The sequence below is a fragment of the Jaculus jaculus genome, chromosome 19 (assembly GCF_020740685.1).
Source record: "Jaculus jaculus isolate mJacJac1 chromosome 19, mJacJac1.mat.Y.cur, whole genome shotgun sequence".
NCBI lineage: Eukaryota > Metazoa > Chordata > Mammalia > Rodentia > Dipodidae > Jaculus > Jaculus jaculus.
This window is the reverse complement of record NC_059120.1, coordinates 62,326,765-62,346,757: the sequence shown is the minus strand read 5'-3', so window position 1 is coordinate 62,346,757 and position 19,993 is coordinate 62,326,765. Positions and strand designations below refer to the sequence as shown.

General features: G+C 39.6%; 1 protein-coding gene across 1 annotated transcript in view; it reads left to right on the top strand.

Annotated features, from left to right (window-relative positions):
• The window catches only part of Rngtt (RNA guanylyltransferase and 5'-phosphatase), a 186,883-nt gene that overhangs the window by 26,692 nt on the left and 140,198 nt on the right, over nt 1–19,993 (top strand). The window contains exons 5-8 of the mRNA XM_004667307.3: nt 2,725–2,800; nt 5,555–5,795; nt 10,818–10,927; nt 13,540–13,641. Coding sequence (XP_004667364.1) covers nt 2,725–2,800; nt 5,555–5,795; nt 10,818–10,927; nt 13,540–13,641 — 529 coding nt within the window. The remainder of the gene's footprint in view (nt 1–2,724; nt 2,801–5,554; nt 5,796–10,817; nt 10,928–13,539; nt 13,642–19,993) is intronic.

Genomic DNA, 19,993 nt, shown 5'->3' with positions numbered 1-19,993 from the left:
GGTATGGTCTTGTAGTAGCCCAGGCTGACTTGGAGTTTACTATGCAGAGTTAGGGTAGCCTTGATCACATTGTGATACTCCTACCTCTGTCTCCTAAATGCTGGCATTAAAAGTGTGTGACACCATGCCTGGCCATTTTTTTTTCCTTTTTCAAGACAGGGTCTCACTCTAGCCCAGGCTGACCTGGAATTCACTATGGAGTCTCAGGGTGGCCTCAAACTCACAGCAGTCCTCCTATATCTGCCTCCCGAGTGCTGGGCTTAAAGGCGTGCACCACCACGCCTGGCCTGGACATTAAAAAAAAAAAAATTATTATTTTCAACAGGGAGAAGGTTTTTTTTTTTTTTTTTTTTTTTAATATAGAAGGCAGGGTTTCACTTTAGCACAGGCTGACCTGTAATTCACTTTGTTGCCCAAGCTGGCCTTGAATTTAGGGTGATCTTTCTGCCTCAGAGTACTGGGATTAAAGGCATGTTTCACTACACCTGGCTCACAGTTTAAAAAAAAAAAAGCTGGGCATGGTGGCTTACGCCTTTAATCCCAGCACTTGTGAAGTAGAGGTAGGAGGATCGCCGTGAGTTCAAGGCCACCCTGAGACTCCATAGTGAATTCCAGGTCAGCCTGGACACTAGAATGAAACCCTACCCCAAAAAACTAAAAAGAAAAGAAAAATAAAAATCACTTGCATGTGTGCATGTGTATGTGGTATGAGCATTTAGGGTCTCATGCTGCTGCAAGCAAACACCTGTCTAGTTTTACATGGGTGGCAGGGAGATTTAACACTCCACGAGAAGGCTTTGCAAGCAAGCACCTTTAACCACTGAGCAACCAGACCAGGCCTGCATTAGTTTCTTTCTCTGCTATATATTATGGATATTAGTCTAATTTAACTGTCTTTTATATTTGTATCATTGATTGTAAATAAGGAGAGTTGAAATAACAGGACCCAATGTTTGTGGATTAGAGGCGTTTTGTATATGTGTGTGCCCTTTTGAGTTGTTTTTTTTGACAATGCCTCCTTATTTAAAATTCTTGACACTTTTTGTGTTAAATATTATATACAGTAGCAAATTTAAATCAAAGAAAATGGACGAGAGAGCGAGCTTAGTAGATAAAATGCTTGCCTTAGAAGTATGAGGAACTGAGTTGGATTACTGGAAGTTACATAGAAGTGCTGGGCATGCCCACTTGTATTGTTGGGCATGAGGAGAAATGAGGATCCCTGTGGTTTGTAACCATTCTGGCCTAAATAGCAATTTCCATACCAGTGAGAGAACCTGTCTCAAACAACATGGATGGCATTTCTGAGAAATGACACCCGAGGTTGTCTTACACACAAATGCAGTCATGTCCATATGCACACACATTCATATATATACACATGTGTATGCATATACACACTAAAAATTTTGAGGCAATTAAATATTACACTTAAATTTCTACTTAATACTATTAAGTCAGCTTCTAAGCAACTCAAATTGAGATGTTATTAAATTGAAAGAGGTGTGTTGTGTTTTTTTTTTTTTTTAATATTTTAGGGAATGGAGAGATGACTCAGTGGTTAAGCCTGCAAAGCTTAATGACCTGGGTTTGATTACCCAGAACACTTGTAAAGCCAGATGCACAAAGTGGCACATGCATCTGGAGCTTGTTTGCAGTGGCTAGAGCCCTGGCATACCCATTCTTACTCTCTTGCTCTCTGCTTGTAAATCAATTAATTAAAAAAAAAATTAAAGCCAGGCATGGTGACGCATGCCTTTAATCCCACTTGGTAGGCTGAGGTAGGAAGATTGCTGTGAATTTGAGACCAGCCTGAGACCACATAATGAATTATAGGTCAGCCTGCGTAGAATGGGACTCTACCTTGAAAAAACAATATGTATATATATTTGTGAGGAGAGAGAGAGACTGGGCACATCAAGGCCTCTAGCCATTGTAAACAAACTCCAGACACACATCATTTTGTACATCTGGCTTTACATGGGTACTGAGAAATTGAACCTGGGTAGTTAGATTTTGTATACAGGCAAACTCCTTAAGTGCTGAGCCACCTCTTCAGTATGTGTATGTGTATATATATACATATATATATATACACATACATACATACATACATACATACATACACATCTATATATATCTATATATATTTATCTCTCTCTCTCTCTCTCTCTCTCTCTCTATCTATCTATCTATCTATCTATATATATATATTTTTTTTTAGGTTTTTCGAGGTAGGGTCTCACTCTAGCTCAGGCTGACCTGGAATTCACTATGTAGCCTCAGGGTGGCCTTGAACTCGTGGTGATTTTCCTACCTCTGCCTCCCAAGTGCTGGAATTAAAGGTGTGTACCACCACGCCCAGCCTTTTTTGTTTGTTTTTGAAATAGTGTCTCGCTGTAGCCCAGGCTTACCTGGAACTCACTGATTAGACCTAAGCTGGCTCCGAACTCACAGGGATCCTTCTACCTCTGTCTCATGAGTGCTAGGATTAAAGATGTACACAACCACGGCTAGCTTTTTTCTACATATATATATTTTTCCAGCCTGTATTTTGAATTGTTACATGTATAAACATGTTTTAGTTTTACAACATGTTGGTATAAAAATCTTTTAAAAATTAATTTTAATTAAAAAATTAATTCATAAAAAAGTTATTAAAAAAGATAATGTGGCTTCTGAAGTGATTTGTTAAATTTAACCTAAAGCTTCTTTATTTTTTAGGTGTTCATTGTACCCATGGTTTTAATCGCACTGGTTTCCTCATATGTGCCTTTTTGGTGGAGAAAATGGATTGGAGGTATATAGTCTTATTATAATAGAAGAAGTTATATTTAGCATTTGCAAGAATTTTTCTTTTTTTTTGGTTTTTTGAGGTAGGGTCTCACTGTAGCTCAGGCTGAACTGGAATTCACTATGTAGTCTCAGAGTGGCCTCACACTTGTGGTGATCCTCCTACCTCTGCCTCCCAAGTGCTGGGATTAAAGGTGTGTGCCACCATGACTGGCTTGTTAGAAATTTTAATTGATATTTTAGTTATAGTATTATACATTGCCAATATTTCTGAACTATGATAAAGGTAATTTGGAATTGTTTTCATTTTGGATGTGGTTAAATCATTATAATTTTGTTGCCTGTAATTTTTATACTAAATAACACTTTGCTGGAGTGCTTATGAATCCATAATTATATATGCACTTTTCCATTTTTTTCTCTCATAAGACAGAATTATCAGATAGAGTTTTCTAACATTTTGTGTTTAAATTCAGCTTTGGAAATTACTGTTCTTTTCCTTTTAAATATTTTTATTTTGGGGGCTGAAGAGATGGCTCAGCAGTAGTTTGCCCGTAAAGTCTAACAACCAGAGTTCAGCTCCCCAGTACCCATGTAAAGCCAGATACACATCTGTGAATCTAGAGTTCGTTTATAGAGGCTGGAGGCCCTGGTGTGACCATACTCTCTCTCCTGTCTCTTGGCTTGCAAATAAATAATAAAAATATTAAAAAAAGATTTTTTATTTTTATTTACTTGAGAGAGAAAGGGAGAGGAGGACAAAGAGAGAGAGATGGGTGTGCCAGGGCCTCTAGCTACTACAAATGAACTCCAGATGCACGTGCACAACCTAGTACATCTGGCTTTTATGGGTCCTAGGCAATTGAACCTGAGTCCTTAGGCTTTACAGGCAAATGCCTTAACTGCTAAGCCATCTCCAGCCCATTCTTTTCCTTTTAAATTGTGTCTTCTAGTTGTTAAGTACTAGGAAAAACTATTGACAGAATTATTTTGCAATAAGGTTATTCTCTTTAAACCTGTCAGCATACCTTCATTGAACACCTGTTATTTGTGAAGTATGTGTATATTTTTTTAGTATTTTATTTATTTGCATGTGTATGTGGCTATGTGGTATTTATGGGCACTTTTGGCTCTCTTGCCTCTCAGAAAACACCAGATGTTGGTACTACATTTTGTGTCTGGCTTTATTTGAATATAGAAGGATAGAATGTAGGTCACAGGCTTTGTAAGCCAGGTGCCCTTTCCAAGATCACATGAGTGTTGGGCCTGTTACAGGTGGTATGGCTATAGACCAATGTTCACATCTGATTGTGCACTTTGTGGTTTTCTACTCTGTGTATTTTCCAGCTCTGTCCATTCAGAATGCTTTATATCAGATGTGTCCAACTTGCATTCTGTGGGCTTTGTGTATTCCAGGGTAGTTAACCATGTCATGTAGCAGTGTTAAAAGGTTGGAGATCCCTTCTCTACATAGTACATTAGGTTTCTATGCTAGTTTTCTTTCAGGGTGTTTCCCTTTAGTGCCTATGTCTGTTGGAAGTTTCTTTTTTTATAAATTTATTTATTTTTATTAACAACTTCAATAATTGTACACAATAACCCATGATAATTCCCTTTTGAAACTCCATTCTCTGTCATATCCCCTCCCCCTCTCAATCAGTCTTATTTATTTATTTATTTTTTAAATTTTATTTATTTATTTGAGAGTGACAGACACAGAGAGAAGGACAGATAGAGGGAGAGAGAGAGAATGGGCGCTCCAGGGCTTCCAGCCTCTGCAAACGAACTCCAGACGCGTGTGCCCCCTTGTGCATCTGGCTTGTGGGACCTGGGGAACTGAGCCTCGAACCGGGGTCCTTAGGCTTCACAGGCAAGCGTTTAACCGCTAAGCCACCTCTCCAGCCCATCAATCAGTCTTATTTTGATGTCATCATCTTTTTCTCCTATTATGATGGTCTTGTGTAGGTAGTGTCAGGCACTGTGAGGTCCTGGATATCCAGGCCATTTTGTGTCTGCAGGAGCACGTTGTAAGGAGTCCTACCCTTCCTTTGGCTCTTATGTTCTTTCTGCCACCTCTTCCACAATGGACCCTGAACCTTGGAAGGTGTGATGGAGATGTTTCAGTACTAAGCACTCCTCTGTCAGGCATTTTTGTTGTTGTTGTTTGTTTTTATTTATTTTTTTGAGCGATGGGGAGGGGATGGGCGTGCCAGGGCCTCCAGCCACTGCAAATGAACTCCAGACTTTTGCACCCCCTTGTGCATCTGGCTAACATGGGTCTTGGGGAATTTAGCCTCAAACTGGGGTCCTTAGGCTTCATAGGCAAGCGCTTAACAGCTAAGCCATCTCTCCAGCCCTGTTGGAAGTTTCTAAATCACCAGTATGCTTTCATTTTTGTTTACTTTGATATTCACATTTTCTTGGCGTCTGTTTCTCTTGGGGACCTTAACCTTCAATATGTTATTTTGAATTTCATTAGCCCTACCCAGATCTCTAACTTTAGTGTATGCACTGCTACAGTGAGCATCCTAGATCTCTAATATGCAGTCATAGCAGTGTACTTTTAGATGTGAATACCATATATTAAAACTGATTTAAGACCAATTTGTTATTGATTTCATACCTTAAAGTTCATGTGAAGATCATAGTTTGTCCATCTTATAAACCTATTATATTTTATGTGATACCTTGAGTATGAATTAAGAGTTGGTAAGTGCATAAGTGGACAAAATGAAGAAAGGATGTTGTTTGCTTTCCATAGTATTGAAGCAGCAGTTGCTACTTTTGCCCAAGCCAGACCACCAGGAATTTATAAGGGAGATTATTTGAAGGAACTTTTTCGTCGTTACGGTGATATAGAAGAAGCACCACCACCACCTCTATTGCCAGATTGGTGTTTTGAGGATGATGAAGAAGAAGATGAGGATGAGGATGGAAAGAAGGAATCAGAACCAGGGTCAAGTACGTCCTTTGGCAAAAGGAGAAAAGAACGGTTAAAACTGGTAATGTTTAAAATACTATAATATTCTTTACTCTCTTGTATATACTTAGTGATTTAGTAAAATGGATTATTGGCTACTTTTGGCTTTTGAGGCATTGTATCTGTGCTCTACCTTTGAATCAGGATCTTTTGCTACTGCAAAACAAACTGCCAGCTGGGTGTGTTGGCACACATTTTTAATCCCAGTGCTCAGGAGGCTGAGGTAGGAGGCTTGCTATGAGTTTGAGTCCAGCCTGAGATTACATAGTGCATTCCAGGTCATCCTGGGCTAGAACAAACAAGCAAAAAAACAAACAAACTGCCAGCCATTAAATGATCTTTAGCCTAACTGGCCTGTGAGTTTCACTCTTTTGGCCCCGCCTCTCACTGTTGTAGGTGCTTTGGGATCTCAGATACATGCACCACTTTGCATCTGGCCTTAAATGGGTCCCAGAAAGCAATCAAGGCTTTCTACTGATCTCCCGAGAAATATAAATATATGAGTATATGTTTGTAATTTTTTTTTTTAAGGTAGGGTCTTGCTGTAGCTCAGGCTGACCTGGAATTCAGTATGTAGTTTAAGGCTGGCCTTGAGCTCCCAGCAATCCTCTTACCTATGCCTCCCAAGTGCTGGGATCAAAGGCAAGCACCACCACTCCTGGCTTGGATTTTAATAAAGAGATTGAATATGCTGTTTCTTACTTTGCTGAAAAGATATCTCACGACATAAAATTAGCTCCTGTCAGTGCTGTATATTGTAAAATTAAGGTAGTAATATCTGTCATCTGACATTGTTCATTGCTTTCATCAACATATACTTATTTCAGTGGGAAGATCATCAAGTCTTTTACCCAAATCCAGTGATGGATATTGTTGCAGTCAGGTTTGCATTGTTGGCTGAAATCCCCCAACCAAGAACAGCTTGTGGGAAAAAGGTTTATTTTGGTTTACAGGCTTGAGGGGGAAGCTCCATGATGGCAGGGAAACCGATGACATGAGCAGAGGGTGGACTTCACCCCTTGGCTAACCTAACGTGCAACAGGAGAGTATGCCAAACACTGGCAAGGGGAAACTGGCTATAATACCCATAAACCTGCCCCAGGAGACATTAATTCCCAAATCTCCATCAGTTGGGAATCTAGCATTCAGAACACCTAAATTTATGGGGGCACCTGGATCAAACCACCACAGATATGTTACAGTAAGGTTTATAGCAATGCTATCTTGAAATATGGAATGAGTTATTTTTTATTCATTTTTTTTTTCATGGTAAGGTCTCACTCTAGCCCAGACTGACTTGAAATTCACTATGTAGTCTCACAGTGACCTGAAACTCAAGGTGATTCTACTACCTCTGCCTCCCAAGTTCTGTGATGAAAGGTGTGTGCCACCATGCCTGGCCAGAATTCTATTTATTTATTTGCAAGCAGAGAGAAGACAGAATGGGTGCACCAGTGCCTCTAGCTGCTGCAAATGAACTCCAGATGCATGCTTCACTTTGTGCATCTGGCTTTTCAGGTTTACTGGGGAATGAAACCTAGCTTGTTAAGCTTTGCAGGCAAGTGACTTAACTGCTGAGCCATCATTAATAGAGTAAAAGTTTTTATATTTTATTTTTATTTATGAGATAGAGACGAAGAGAATGGGTGCACCAGGGCCGTAGCCACTGTAAACAAACTCCAAATGCATGTGCCATCTTGTGCATCTGACTTACCTGGGTTCTGGGGTGTCAAACCTGTGTCTTTAGGCTTCTTAGGCAAGCACGCCTTACTCGATAAGCCATCTCTCAAGCCCTGGATTAAAAAAAAATACACACACACACTCATAATTTTTTTTTTTTATTTGAGAAAAAGGGGCAGATAGAAACAGGAAGTTAGAGAGAATAGATGTGCCAGGAACTCCAGGTACATGTGCCCCGTTGTACATCTGGCTTATGTGGGTACTCTGGAGTCGAACCTGGATGGGTTCTAGGCTTCGCAGGCAAGTGCCTTAACAACAACTAAGTAATCTCTCTCTCTCTCTCTCTCTCTCTCTTTTTAATATATTTTATTTTATTTTGTGGAAAGGGAAAGAGGCAGATAGATGAATGTAGTTTTTAAAAGAAAAGTTCTCAATTTCCTATGTCTCAAATGGGTTATATTTTAGAGAAGTAGCTCAACTGCAAATAGCTCCAAATACTAATAAATTACTTACAAGAGAGCTTCTATTTATCTTTTTGGTTTGTGGAGGTAGGGTCTTGCTGTAGCTCAGGCTGACCTAGACTTTACTATGTAGTCTCAGGCTGGCCTTTGCTTCTGGAGTACTGTGATTAAAGGTGTGAGCCACCACACCTGGTCCAGAACTCTTTTTTTTTCATCAAAACCATATGTAAAACTTAATCAAAACCTTTTTTTTAAAATTTGATTTATTAGTTTTCTTTTCATCAAATACAGGCAGTTTGGTACCATTGTTTAGGCTCATCTATGATCTACCCCCTCCCATTAGACTCTCCTTGTTGATGTAAATGGTCGTGCATTGTGGAGTTAGTCCCCAGTTATTGGTATGCTAAATGTCTCTGCAAATCATGTCCCAACATGTGACTCTGACATTCTTTCCACCCCCTCTTCCATAAAATTCCCTGAGCCATGTTGGGTTCATTTTTGGTCTGCTTCAGTGCTGAGGTGTTGGGGGCATCTGAGGCTCTGGCTCTCTGATTTGGTAGAAGTTGATTTTTCTCTGCGTTGGTCTCCTTCCCCTTTGTGCTGGTATCCGGCAGAACTTTTTTTTAAACCTTTTTATTTTTTATTTTATTCATTTATTTGAGAGAAAGAGGCAGAGTGGGGAGGGAGGGAGGGAGAGAGAGAAAATGAATGAATGAATGGGGCATCAGGGCCTTCAGCCATTGTAAATGAACTCCAGATGCATGTGCCACTTTGTGCATCTGGCTTACTGTGGGTCCTGGGGAATTGAACCTGGGTCCTTTGGCTTTGCAGGCAAGTGCCTTAACCACTAAGTCATCCCTTCAGCTGTGGCCCAGAATTATTATAACCATTGTTTAACATGGATAATTTAATGAATTCTTAATACCAAATCTTCATGTCTAGTCTAAATATCTAGTAGAAGCCTTGGGTTTGACTTCTAGCACCACATAAATTGGGCATATGGGTGCATGCCTGTAATCTCAGCACTTGGGAGGTAGAAGCAGAAGCATCAGGCTGTCTTCAAATACAAATTGAGCTATAGGCCAGGTTACATAAGACCTTTTCTCAAGAAGACAGACAAGCCTGGGATCTGTCTTAGTGGTTAAAGATGCTTGCTTGCAAAACCTGCTGGTCCAGGTTTATCCCCAGAACCCATGTAAAGCCATAAGCACAAAATGGAACATGCTTATGGATTTTGTTTGCAGTGGCAAGAGGCCCTGTAGTATCTCTGTCTTTTTATGTTTCTCTAATTGCAAAGAAATAAATAAAAATAAAAAAAACCAAGTAAATAAAGTAAATAAAATAGAGAGTAGTTCCATGCTTGATATTGCTGCTTATAACTTAATAAGAGTAATTATATTTTATCAGAGGAAACTGTTGCCATGAAATTAAACCCATCACTATGATTCTAAGGTTCATACTTGTATATAAAATATATTATTCTTTCTGTTTTTGCTAGACTTTTCTTCTTATGGTCTAACATGTACACCAGGACAGTAGAGAAGCTAACACAGTGAAGAAGCTGATGCATTCTAGAAAAGATTTACAACGAGCAGTTGAATAAATAAGGTGTAAACTTTTTATGTACTCAGTGGATGAATGACAAAAAAAATAAAAGTAGCAGGATTAAGCATAAATATAGAACAAGTGTTTAGTTTTTAGAATTTACAAGAGCATTCTTTATTTTGTATAGAAATTCATCACGTGCTTTACTTCTCTGTGGGTATTTCAAAAATGCTTGGTTTGAAATAAGAGCTTTAGTTTTGAGTTAAAGGATTTAAATCTGGATGTGGTGGTTCACAAGGATATTCCTAGCACTAGGGAGGCTGAGGTAGGATGATGAGCTTGAATTTGAGGCCAGCCTGGACTGTAGCAGTGGAAAATTGTCTTGAATCTCCCCTCTAGTTACTGTTTTTTTTTTTAAGATTAAGATGTAGGTGTGGTGGTTTACATCTGTAACACCAGCTCTCAGTAGGCTGAGGCAAAAAATTTACCCCAAATTTGAGGCCAGGTTGGGCTATATAAAATGAAAGACACTCTGTCTCACCTCCTCCAAAAGAATTTAAATTAAATATTCAATCATGACTTAGGTTTATTATTATTATTATTTTTTGGTTATTTGAGGTAGGGTCTCACTCTGGCTCAGGCTGACCTGGAATTCACTATGTAGTCTTAGGGTGGCCTCAAACTCTCGGTGATCCTCCTACCTCTGTCTCTCGAGTGCTGGATTAAAGGTGTGACACTCATGACTTAGCTTTGATGTTGTTACATCTAATGGGTATAGTTTAGCCACTTTGCCTATTGTTATGTTCTTATTCTAGTTTAAAAAGGTATAGATTTTGGAAGTTTAGCTCTTTAAAATTCATACTCCATTAATGATTCCACCTAACTCCTCATTGGTATATCCCAAATTTTGTCATTAATACCTTGAGTAGATAAAAAGTTTATGCCTTATTTATTAAGTTGTGAAGTAGATATGACACTATATCTATTGTTTATAATTCTTCATAGTTGCAAGGATTAGAGAGAATGCAAAATGCCGGATACTCTGCTTGGCTTTTAGTAAATGCAGATAAATTGCTGGAGTTACTGAGAACTGTCTAGAGTGCCTGGTTTTTTGAGGTAGAGTCTTGCTCTAGTTCAGGCTGACCTGGAATTCACTATGTTGTCTCATTGTGGCCTTGAACTCATGGCAATCCTTCTACCTCTGCTTCCTAAGTGTTAGGATTAAAGGTGTGTGGCACCTTGTCAGGCTGAGAAGACCATTTCTGTTTCTTACATTAATTTCCTCAGGTTTGCAAAAGTAAACATTTGTAAATGAATTTGTCTTCTAATTTCCTTCCTTCCTTTCACTTGTTTTTAAGGGTGCTATCTTCTTGGAAGGTATCACAGTTAAAGGTGTAACTCAAGTAACAACTCAACCAAAGTTAGGAGAGGTACAGCAGAAGTGTCATCAGTTCTGTGGCTGGGAAGGGTAAGAAATCATTTCTAGCTTGCTTTATGTATCTGTCCATCTGTCTGTCTGTCTATCTATCTATCATCTATCTACCTATCATCTATCATTTATCTATCTATCTGTCATCATCTATCTGTCTATGAGAGAGAATATGAATAAGAAGAATGTGGGTACATCAGGGACTCTTGCAGCTGCAAACTAACTAGATGTATGTGCCACCTTGTACGTCTGGCTGTACATGGGTACTAGGGAAATGAACCAGCAGGCTTTGCAAGCAAGTGACTTTAATCACTGAACCATCTTCTCAGCCCTAGTTTCTACTTTTAAATAAAACTTAGTCTTCACATGTGTCTAGAGTTCGTTTGCAGTTGTTAGACACACTTGGCATACCCATTCTGTCTCTCTCTTTCTCTCTGTGTCTCTCTTTCTCTCTCTCATTGTCTCAAATATATAAAATTAAAAATAAAAGCTTATTCTTACTACATGACACTTAAAATTAATATAGACATTGACATAGCCTTTTTGTTTCTTAAAGTTAGTATATACAGTGCTTAAAACATTGGCAAGATTTTTTTTCAAGATAATCAGTCCTAGAGTTGAATCAAGATTAGATGACCTATGCATTTGCGTAAGACAGAAAATTACTGCTGTCATATGAAGTGTTTTGTCTTTGTTTCTGCTGCTAATATTTGCTCTGATCTTATCAGTTTATTTGTGGAGAAGAGGTAAAACTTAAGTGGTTCATTTTACAACTTTCAGAAGTCTGGGAATGTCACCTTTAAATACGTTCTGCTCTCCTAGTATGTATTGAAAATACGTAGACATTTTGTAAGAGATAATTTAGGAAAAGGTTTATTATTTTTACCTGTTGCTTTCAAGTCTTGATCTGTTGCAGATAACTTCAATGTAGCTTGAACAGGAAGAAACAGGATTATTATTAAGAGTTTCTGATATAAAGGACTTTGACAACCTATTTATTCACTTTTGACAATTTTTAAAAAAAAATTATTTGAGAGCGACAGACAGAGAAAGAGGCAGAGAGAGAGAGAGAGAGAGAGAGAGAGAGTGAGAGAGTGAGAAAGAAAGAATAGGCGTGCCAGGGCCTCTAGCCACTATAAACGAACTCCAGATGTGTGCACCTCCTTGTGCATCTGGATAATGTGGGTCCTGGAGAATTGAGCCTCAAACTGGGGTCCTTGGGCTTCACAGGCAAGCGCTTAACTGCTAAGCCATCTCTCCAGCTCACTTTTGACAATTTTGTACATATATAATTATTTTGACTATATTTGCTACTGTTACCTTCTCAAAAGAACTTTTATATGTAGATCTGATAAATCAGAAATAATTTTAACTAAGTGATGAAATGCTATTGACCTTAATGTCAAGTCCTTGCCAGTACATTTTATTTATTATTATTATTATTATTATTTTGCCTTTTTTTTTTTCAGGCTACAGTCTCACTGTAGCCCAGGCTGACCTGGAATTCACTATGTAGTCTCAGGGTGGCAATCCTCCTACCTCTGCCTACCAAGTGCTGGGTTTAAAGGCGTGCATCACCATGCCCAGATATCTTTTGCATTTTAATTCTTTTGTTTTTGTTTTTTGAGGTAGGGTTTCACTGTAGTCCAGGTTGACCTGGAAGTAGTCTCAGGGTGGCTTTGAACTCATGGCGATCCTCCTACCTCTCTGCCTCCTGAGTGCTGGGATTAAAGGTGTGTGCCACCATGCCCATCACATTTTAATTCTTTTTGTTGTTGTTGTTGTTGTTTTTGATGTAGGGTTTTGCTCTAGTCCAGGCTGAACTGGAATTCACTGTGTAGTTTCAGGGTGGCCTCAAACTCAGGGTGATCCTCCTACCTCTGCCACCCAAGTGCTGGGATTAAAGGCATGTGCTACGATGTCTAGCCCCATTTAAATTTTTGTTGATATTTCTCCTGTTTTGTCACATTGGGCATCTTGCAGCAGAAATCTTGCAGCTCTTTAGTCATGTAAAGACCGAGGAATATGGAATACCAGAATAGTATATGGTGATTAAGCTAAACTTGTAGCTTTAGAAGTAAAAGACTTATAAATAAACTTGCTTTTTAGTATTTATATCATGCATGGTAATATTTAAAATTATCCCAGTACTGTATATTAGGGGTACTTTAGAACCCCAAATCTGTATTCTTTTTTTAAAATATTTTATTTGCTTGTTTATTTGAGAGAGTGCAAGAGGAAGGGGGGGGGAGAGAGAGGCAGAGAGAGAGAGAGATAGAGAGAGAGAGAGAGGGAATATGAATGGGTGCTCTAGGGTCTCTAGCCACTGCAAATAAACCCCAGAAACAGTGTGCTATCTTGTACATCTGGCTTATGTGGGTACTCGGGACTTGAATCTTGGCCCTTCTGTTTTGCAGCCAAACACCTTAATCACTAAGCCATATCTGCAGCCCTAAGACTATATTCTAAAATGTCAAAATAGTGATGATTTTATTAGCATTTTTGTATACACTGATACTATTCCAGTTGAAATTAATGTCATGATAGGAAGAACATTGTGATCATTGTGTGACTTGTTTGGTATTGATTTAAGACATGGATTGTTTTATATGGTTGCTAGCCATGATAGTCATAAAATGTTCTTCTTTAAGGTCTGGATTCCCTGGAGCACAGCCTGTTTCCATGGATAAACAGAATATTAAACTCTTAGAGCAGAAGCCATATAAAGTAAGCTGGAAAGCAGATGGTACTCGGTAAGTTAGACTTCAGTTATACAAATGACTAAGTAGTGCTTGATGAAATTTGCTTTGTTGTTAGGGAAAGTTAACACTCTTGTGAGTGTGAATTTCTGACAAATATACCTTATTATTATTATTTTAAATTTGCACATGTGGGTGCGTATGTATGTGTGTAAATACCAGTGTGCCAGAGCCTCTTGCTGCTGCAAATGAACACCAGGCACTTGTGTCATTTTTGTATCCACTTTATGTGGGTGGCTTGGGAATTGAACCTGGGCTAGGAGGCTTTGCTAGCAAGTGTCTTTAATTGTTATTTCTCTAGCACTATCATATAGATTGTAAAATATCACAGGAAGGGAGAATATAAATAGAAATATAGAAATTCTTAAAATGAAACAAGCCAGGCAGGGAGGCTCATTCCTTTAATCCCAATACTTGGGAGACTTAGGAGGATCAGCTAAAGAGTGAGTATCCAGGTTAGCCTGGGCAAGAGTGAGACCCTGCCTCAAAACAAACAAACAAAATAATCAGAAACAGGTAAAATTGAAGTTGAAGTTTCTTTGATTAGAAATTATGTTTATGGGTTGGAGAGATGACTTAGCAGTTAATATGCTTGCCTGTAAAGTCTAAGGACCCAGGTTTGATTCCCCAGTCCCCATATAAGCCAGATATACCGATAGCACATGCGTCTGGAATTTGTTTGCAGGGGCCAGAGGCCTTGGTATGCCCATTATCTCTCTCTTTTTCAAATAAATAGATATATTAAAAAATGTTTAAGCTAGGTGTGGTGTCACATGTTTTTAATCCTAGCACTTGAGAGACAGAGGATCACTGTGAGTTCAAGTCCATCCTGAGACAATGTAGCCAATTCCAGGTCAGTCTGGGCTAGAGTGGGACCCTACCTCAAAAAAAAAAAAAAAAAAAAAGCAAAAACAAAAAATAAAAAACAAAAGTTAAAAAAAAAAAGTGTTTATTAGCTAGGTGCAGTGGTATACTCCTTTAATCCCAGCACTCAGGAAAGCAGAGGTAGGAGAATTACTGCAAGTTTGAGGCCAGTTTGAGACTACATAGTAAATTCCAGGTCAGCCTGGGCCTAGAGTGAAACCTTACCACAATCAAACAAACAAACAAACAAAAGAATTGTGTTTATTAGGGCAAGTACTTGCCTACAAAACCTAAGTAGGACCTAGGTTCAATTCCCTAGTACCCATGTTAGCCAGATATACAAGGTAGCACACAAGGTAGTCTGGGGTTCGTTTGCAGTGGTTAAAGGCCTGGCATGCCAATTCTCTCTCTCTCTGCCTCTTTCTCTGTCTCTCAAATAAGTAAGACATAAATAAAAAAAGAATTGTTTGTTACATTTTAGTAAAATCACAGTGTTTTATTTTTGTGTGTGTGCATGGTTACATACGTGTATGCATATAAGTACATGTGTGTGGGTGTGTGTAATACAGAATTCAAAGGTGAATAATCAGGTGTCTTCCTTGATTGCTGAGGTAGGTGGTTTTACTTAAACTCTAGGCTTGCTGGCTTAGCTAGTCTAGCTGCAGCTTGCTATGAAGATCCCATCTCCATTTCTTGAGCACAGGTGGGCTGCCATATCAACCCAGAATTTGTGTGGGTTCTGGAGGTCCCAGTGTGGATACTCAGGTCCTCACACTTGTAGGGTGAGCAATTTATCCACTGAGCCTTAACCACAGCTCTCAAAATCATGTGTGTGTGTGTGTGTGTGTGTGTGTGTGTGTGTGTGTGTGTGTATGTTATTCATTTGACAGAGAAAGAGTCGGGGGGGGGGGGAGAGAAAGAAAATGGGTGCAACCAGGGCCTCCAGTCACTGCAAATGAACTCCAGAAGTGTGCGCCTCTTTGTGCATCTGGGTTACGTGGGTCCTGGGGAATCAAACCTGGGTCCTTTGGCTTTTCAGACAAATACCTTAACCGCTAAGCCATTCCCCTGGCCCCCAAATTGTATTTAAAAAAATTTTTTTTGTTGTTTATTTTTATTTACTTATTTGAGAGTGACAGAGAGAGAGAGAGAGAGAGAGAGAGATATTGAGAGAGGGAGAGATAGTTAGAGAATGGGCGTGCCAGGGCCTCCAGCCACTGCAAACAAATTCCAGACACATGTGCCCCCTTGTCCATCTGGCTAATGTGGGTCCTGGGGAATTGAGCCTTGAACTGGGGTCCTTAGGCTTCACAGGCAAGTGCTTAACCTCTAAGCCGTCTCTCCAGGCCCCAAGTCGTATTTTTAAAAACAAGATATCTGTAGAAACTAACCTCTTACTCTGTAGGGCTTTTGGTATCTAATCTCTTAGTCTGTAGGGCATTTCTTTTTGCTTTCTGCTTTTGGTACAATAAAGTTATAACCACATTACTATCTAGTATTGGGTAGTACTGACAGATTGGATAACATTTTCTGGCACCTATGGAGCCTGTCTCTTAGATAACATGGTAACTTTTTTTTTCATTTTGCTTTTTTGAGGTAGGGTCTCACTCTAGCTCAGGCTGACCTGGAATTCACTCTGTATTCTCAGGGTTGCCTCGAACTCATGGCAATCCTCCTACCTCTGCCTCCCGTGTGCTGGGATTAAAGGTGTGCGCCACCACGCCCGGCAACATGGTAACTTTTTAACTGTTTTGTTTTCTATTTTTTGAGATAGGGTCTGTGTGTGTATATAGAATGTGTGGCATGATGTATGCATAGTGTATGCATGTATGTGTGTGCAGATGCATGCTGCCCATATGCATTTGTGCTTAGGTCAAAGGAAAATGTTGAATGGCCTCTTCCTTTGAGGTGGAGTTTCCAAGTGAAGTTGGAGCTGCCTCTCTCTCTTCTCTTTTAAATACTTTCATGTATTTATTTGAATAACAGACAGAAAGAGGCAGACAAAGAAAGAATGATGGGCACCTGAGCACCTCCTACCACTGTGGACAAACTCCATATGCATGTGCCACTTTGTGCATCTGCTTTTACATGGGTAATTGAGATTCAAACCTGGATTCTCGAGCTTTGCAAACAAATACCTTTAGCCACTGAGCCATCTCTCCAGCCCTGCCTTTAAAAGAAATTATTTATTTATTTGAGAGAGAAAGAGAGAGAAAGGCAGATAGAGAGGATGGGTACTCCAGGGCCTCTAGCCATTGCAAATGACCTCCAGATGTATGCATCATCTTGTGCATCTGGCATAGGTGGGTACTGGAGAATTGAATCTGGGTTTTTAGGCTTTGCGGGCAAGCATCTTAGCCACTAAGCCATCTTTTCAGCTCTGAGAATATGGGTGTGCCAGGGCCTCTAGCCATTGCAAACAAACTCCAGACGCATGTGCCACCATGTGCATCTGGCTTATGTGGGACCTGGAGAATTGAACTGGGTTCCTTTAGGCTTTGTAGGCATGCACCTTAACCACTAAGCCATCTCTCCACTCCCCCCGCCTTTTTAAAAATTAATTTTTATTAATTTTTTAATTAAAATTTTATTTTTATTAAATATTATTATTATTATTTTTGTGAGCCAAGAAAGAGTGAGACAGACAGAGGCAGGGGAGGGTGTTGAGGAAAAGGGCATGCCAAAGCCTCTTGCCTTGTAAACCAATTTAGATGCATGTGCCACTTTCTGCATTTGGCTTTACATGGGCGCTGGGCCAGTAGTACTTTCAAACCCAAACTCATAGGCTTTGCATGCAAGTATGTTTAACCACTGAGTCACCTTCCAGCCCAGCTGCCATTTTTTCCTTCAGAATAGCTGACCAGCCAGTTGAAGAAATTCTGTTTCTGTCTTCCACAGGGCTGGGGTTACAAGTGTATGTTTGTGGTCATACATAGCCTTTTACATGGGTTCTGAAAATTGAACTCAGATGGTCTCAGGCTCTTTCAGGCATTTACCCTTGCCTGGGAAATGCTTTTACCCACTGAAACATCTCCTTAACCCCAAGGCAGGGTCTACATTAAGATGTGGCTCAGGCTGACCTGTTACTCTGTCTCTTCTCTGTCTCTGAAGTCTTGGGGTTACAGTTGTACCAGTTTAATTAGATTTTGATACTTTAAAAAAGATATTTATTTACTTGCTGGGGGCAGGGAGGAGAGAGGAGGAATGAATGAATGGGTGCACCAGGTTGTCTAGCCACTGCAAGTGAACTCTAGATGCATACACCAGTCTATGCATCTGACTTTATGTGGATACTGGGGAATCAAACCTGAATCATTAGGCATTACAAGCAAGCACCTTAACCACTGAGATATCACATTAATCCTTGATTCTTTTTATTTTATGATTCTATGATACTTTATCAATAACTTGCTGGGTTGGAGAGATAGTTTAGCTATTAAGGAACTTGCTTGCAAAACCAAAGGATCCAGGTTCAACTCCCCAGGACCCACGTAAGCCAGATGCACAAGGTGGCACATGTGTCTGTTTGTTTGCAGCAGCTGGAGGCCCTGAAGCACCTATTTTCTCTCTCTACCTCTTTCTGTCTCTCTCCCCTTCCTCTCTTTCTTAAATAAATAAATAAATATTAATAAAAAAATTTGCTCACGTGTGGCGTACACTTATACAAGATTGGATCATAAAAGAAAACAGCAGATTCTCTTTATGAACCAGTGTAATTTTTCTGAGCAACATGTTTTGTACACAAGAAAACTGAAGGTAATCAGCTATGTTAGGGGTAAATGTAAAATTAAATATTTGAGGATATTTCTTTTCATCTCTTCATTATGACGTTGTATAAAAAAGTTTTTTTTTCCACATCTTTATGCCTCTGTGATCTGTAGTGCTACCCAAACCATTTTAGGTGACTTTAACTTATTCTGGGTGATAGTAAATCTTAGAAATGAGCATAGTGGCATTGCTTTGTGGTGGAAGATCATTTAAAGGAATGCTTACATACTTACTTTGTTTGCTGTGAAGTTCTGAAAAGCATAACCTATAACACTCATGGTAATTAGTGTAAATGAGGATGTCACTTGATTTTATACTTCAAAATTAGATAGCATCACGTATTTTCATTATGGATAAAGTACTTTTTTTGGGGGGTTTTTCAAAGTAGGGTCTCACTCTAGCCCAGGCTGACCTGGAATTCACTATGTAGTCTCAGGGTGACCTTGACCTCATGGCGATCCTCTTATTTCTGCCTTCCAAGTGCTGGGATTAAAGGCATGTGCCACCCCGCCCGGCTGGATAAAGTTTACTTGCACTGAAACTTAATTACGTACCTGATTTGTGCTATGGCTAATAAGTTTTCAGTGTCACATTATTTTGGAAGATTTTCAAACCCTCATCATTAGATCAAGATGAATAAATGTGTTTATAGCTTACAGAACCTATTCCATTATTAATAGTTATGACTTTAAAATATATTATTTGCATAAGACAAAGAGAGAATGGAGGGGTTGCATAAGGGGTATACAAGGGCCTCTTGCCCCTGCAAACAAACTCCTGATGCATGTACCACTTTGTATATCTGGCTTTACCTGGTAGCTGGGGAATTGAACTCAGGCTAACAGACTGCAAGTAAGTTCCTTTAACTTAACCATTGAGCCACTTATTTACTTATTTATTTATTTGAGAGAGAGGGAGGGCTGGAGAGATGGCTTAGCAGTAAAGGTGCTTGCCTGCAAAACCCAAGGACCCATGTTCTACTCTCCAAAGCCCAGGCTAGCCAGGTGCATAAGGGTGAGGTAAGTGCCAGGTGGCACATGCCACTAGGTGTCACAAGTGTGTGTAGTTTGATTGCAGTTGCTGAGGCCCTTTCTCTTTCTCTCTCTTAAAAGAGAGAGAAGGAGGGAGAATGAGCATGCCAGGTCCTGTAGCCACTGCAAATGAACTCCAGACGCATGTGCCACCATGTGTGTCTGGCTTATGTGGGTTCTGGGGAGTCCATCCTGGGTTCTTAGGCTTCACATGCAAGCCACATTGAGCCATTTATTTCCCTAGCTCCTAGTATGGTTTTTGAGGCAGGTTCTTGTTATGTTGACCAAGTTGATTATCTTGAGGCCATGTGTTTAAGTAATTCTACTGCCTTGGCTCTCTAGTAGCTGAAACTGCAGGCATATTCCACAGTGCCTGACTCTAAAATTTTTGCTTTTATAACAGTATTATGATAATATTATTTTAGTTCAGTTTTTTTGGACTTTTGTTTGTTTTTCCTAGGTAGGGTCAGCTCAGGCTGACTTGGAATTCATTATGTAGATATGTAGTCTCAGGCTGTCTTCAGTCAGACTCACCATGATCCTCTGTCTCCTGAGTGCTGGGATTAAAGGCATGTTCCACCATGCTGGGCTTTGTTTTTGGATTTTTTTGAAGTAGGGTTTCACTCTAGCTTGGCTGACCTGGAACACATTCTATAGCTCTAGTCTGCACTTGAACTCATAGT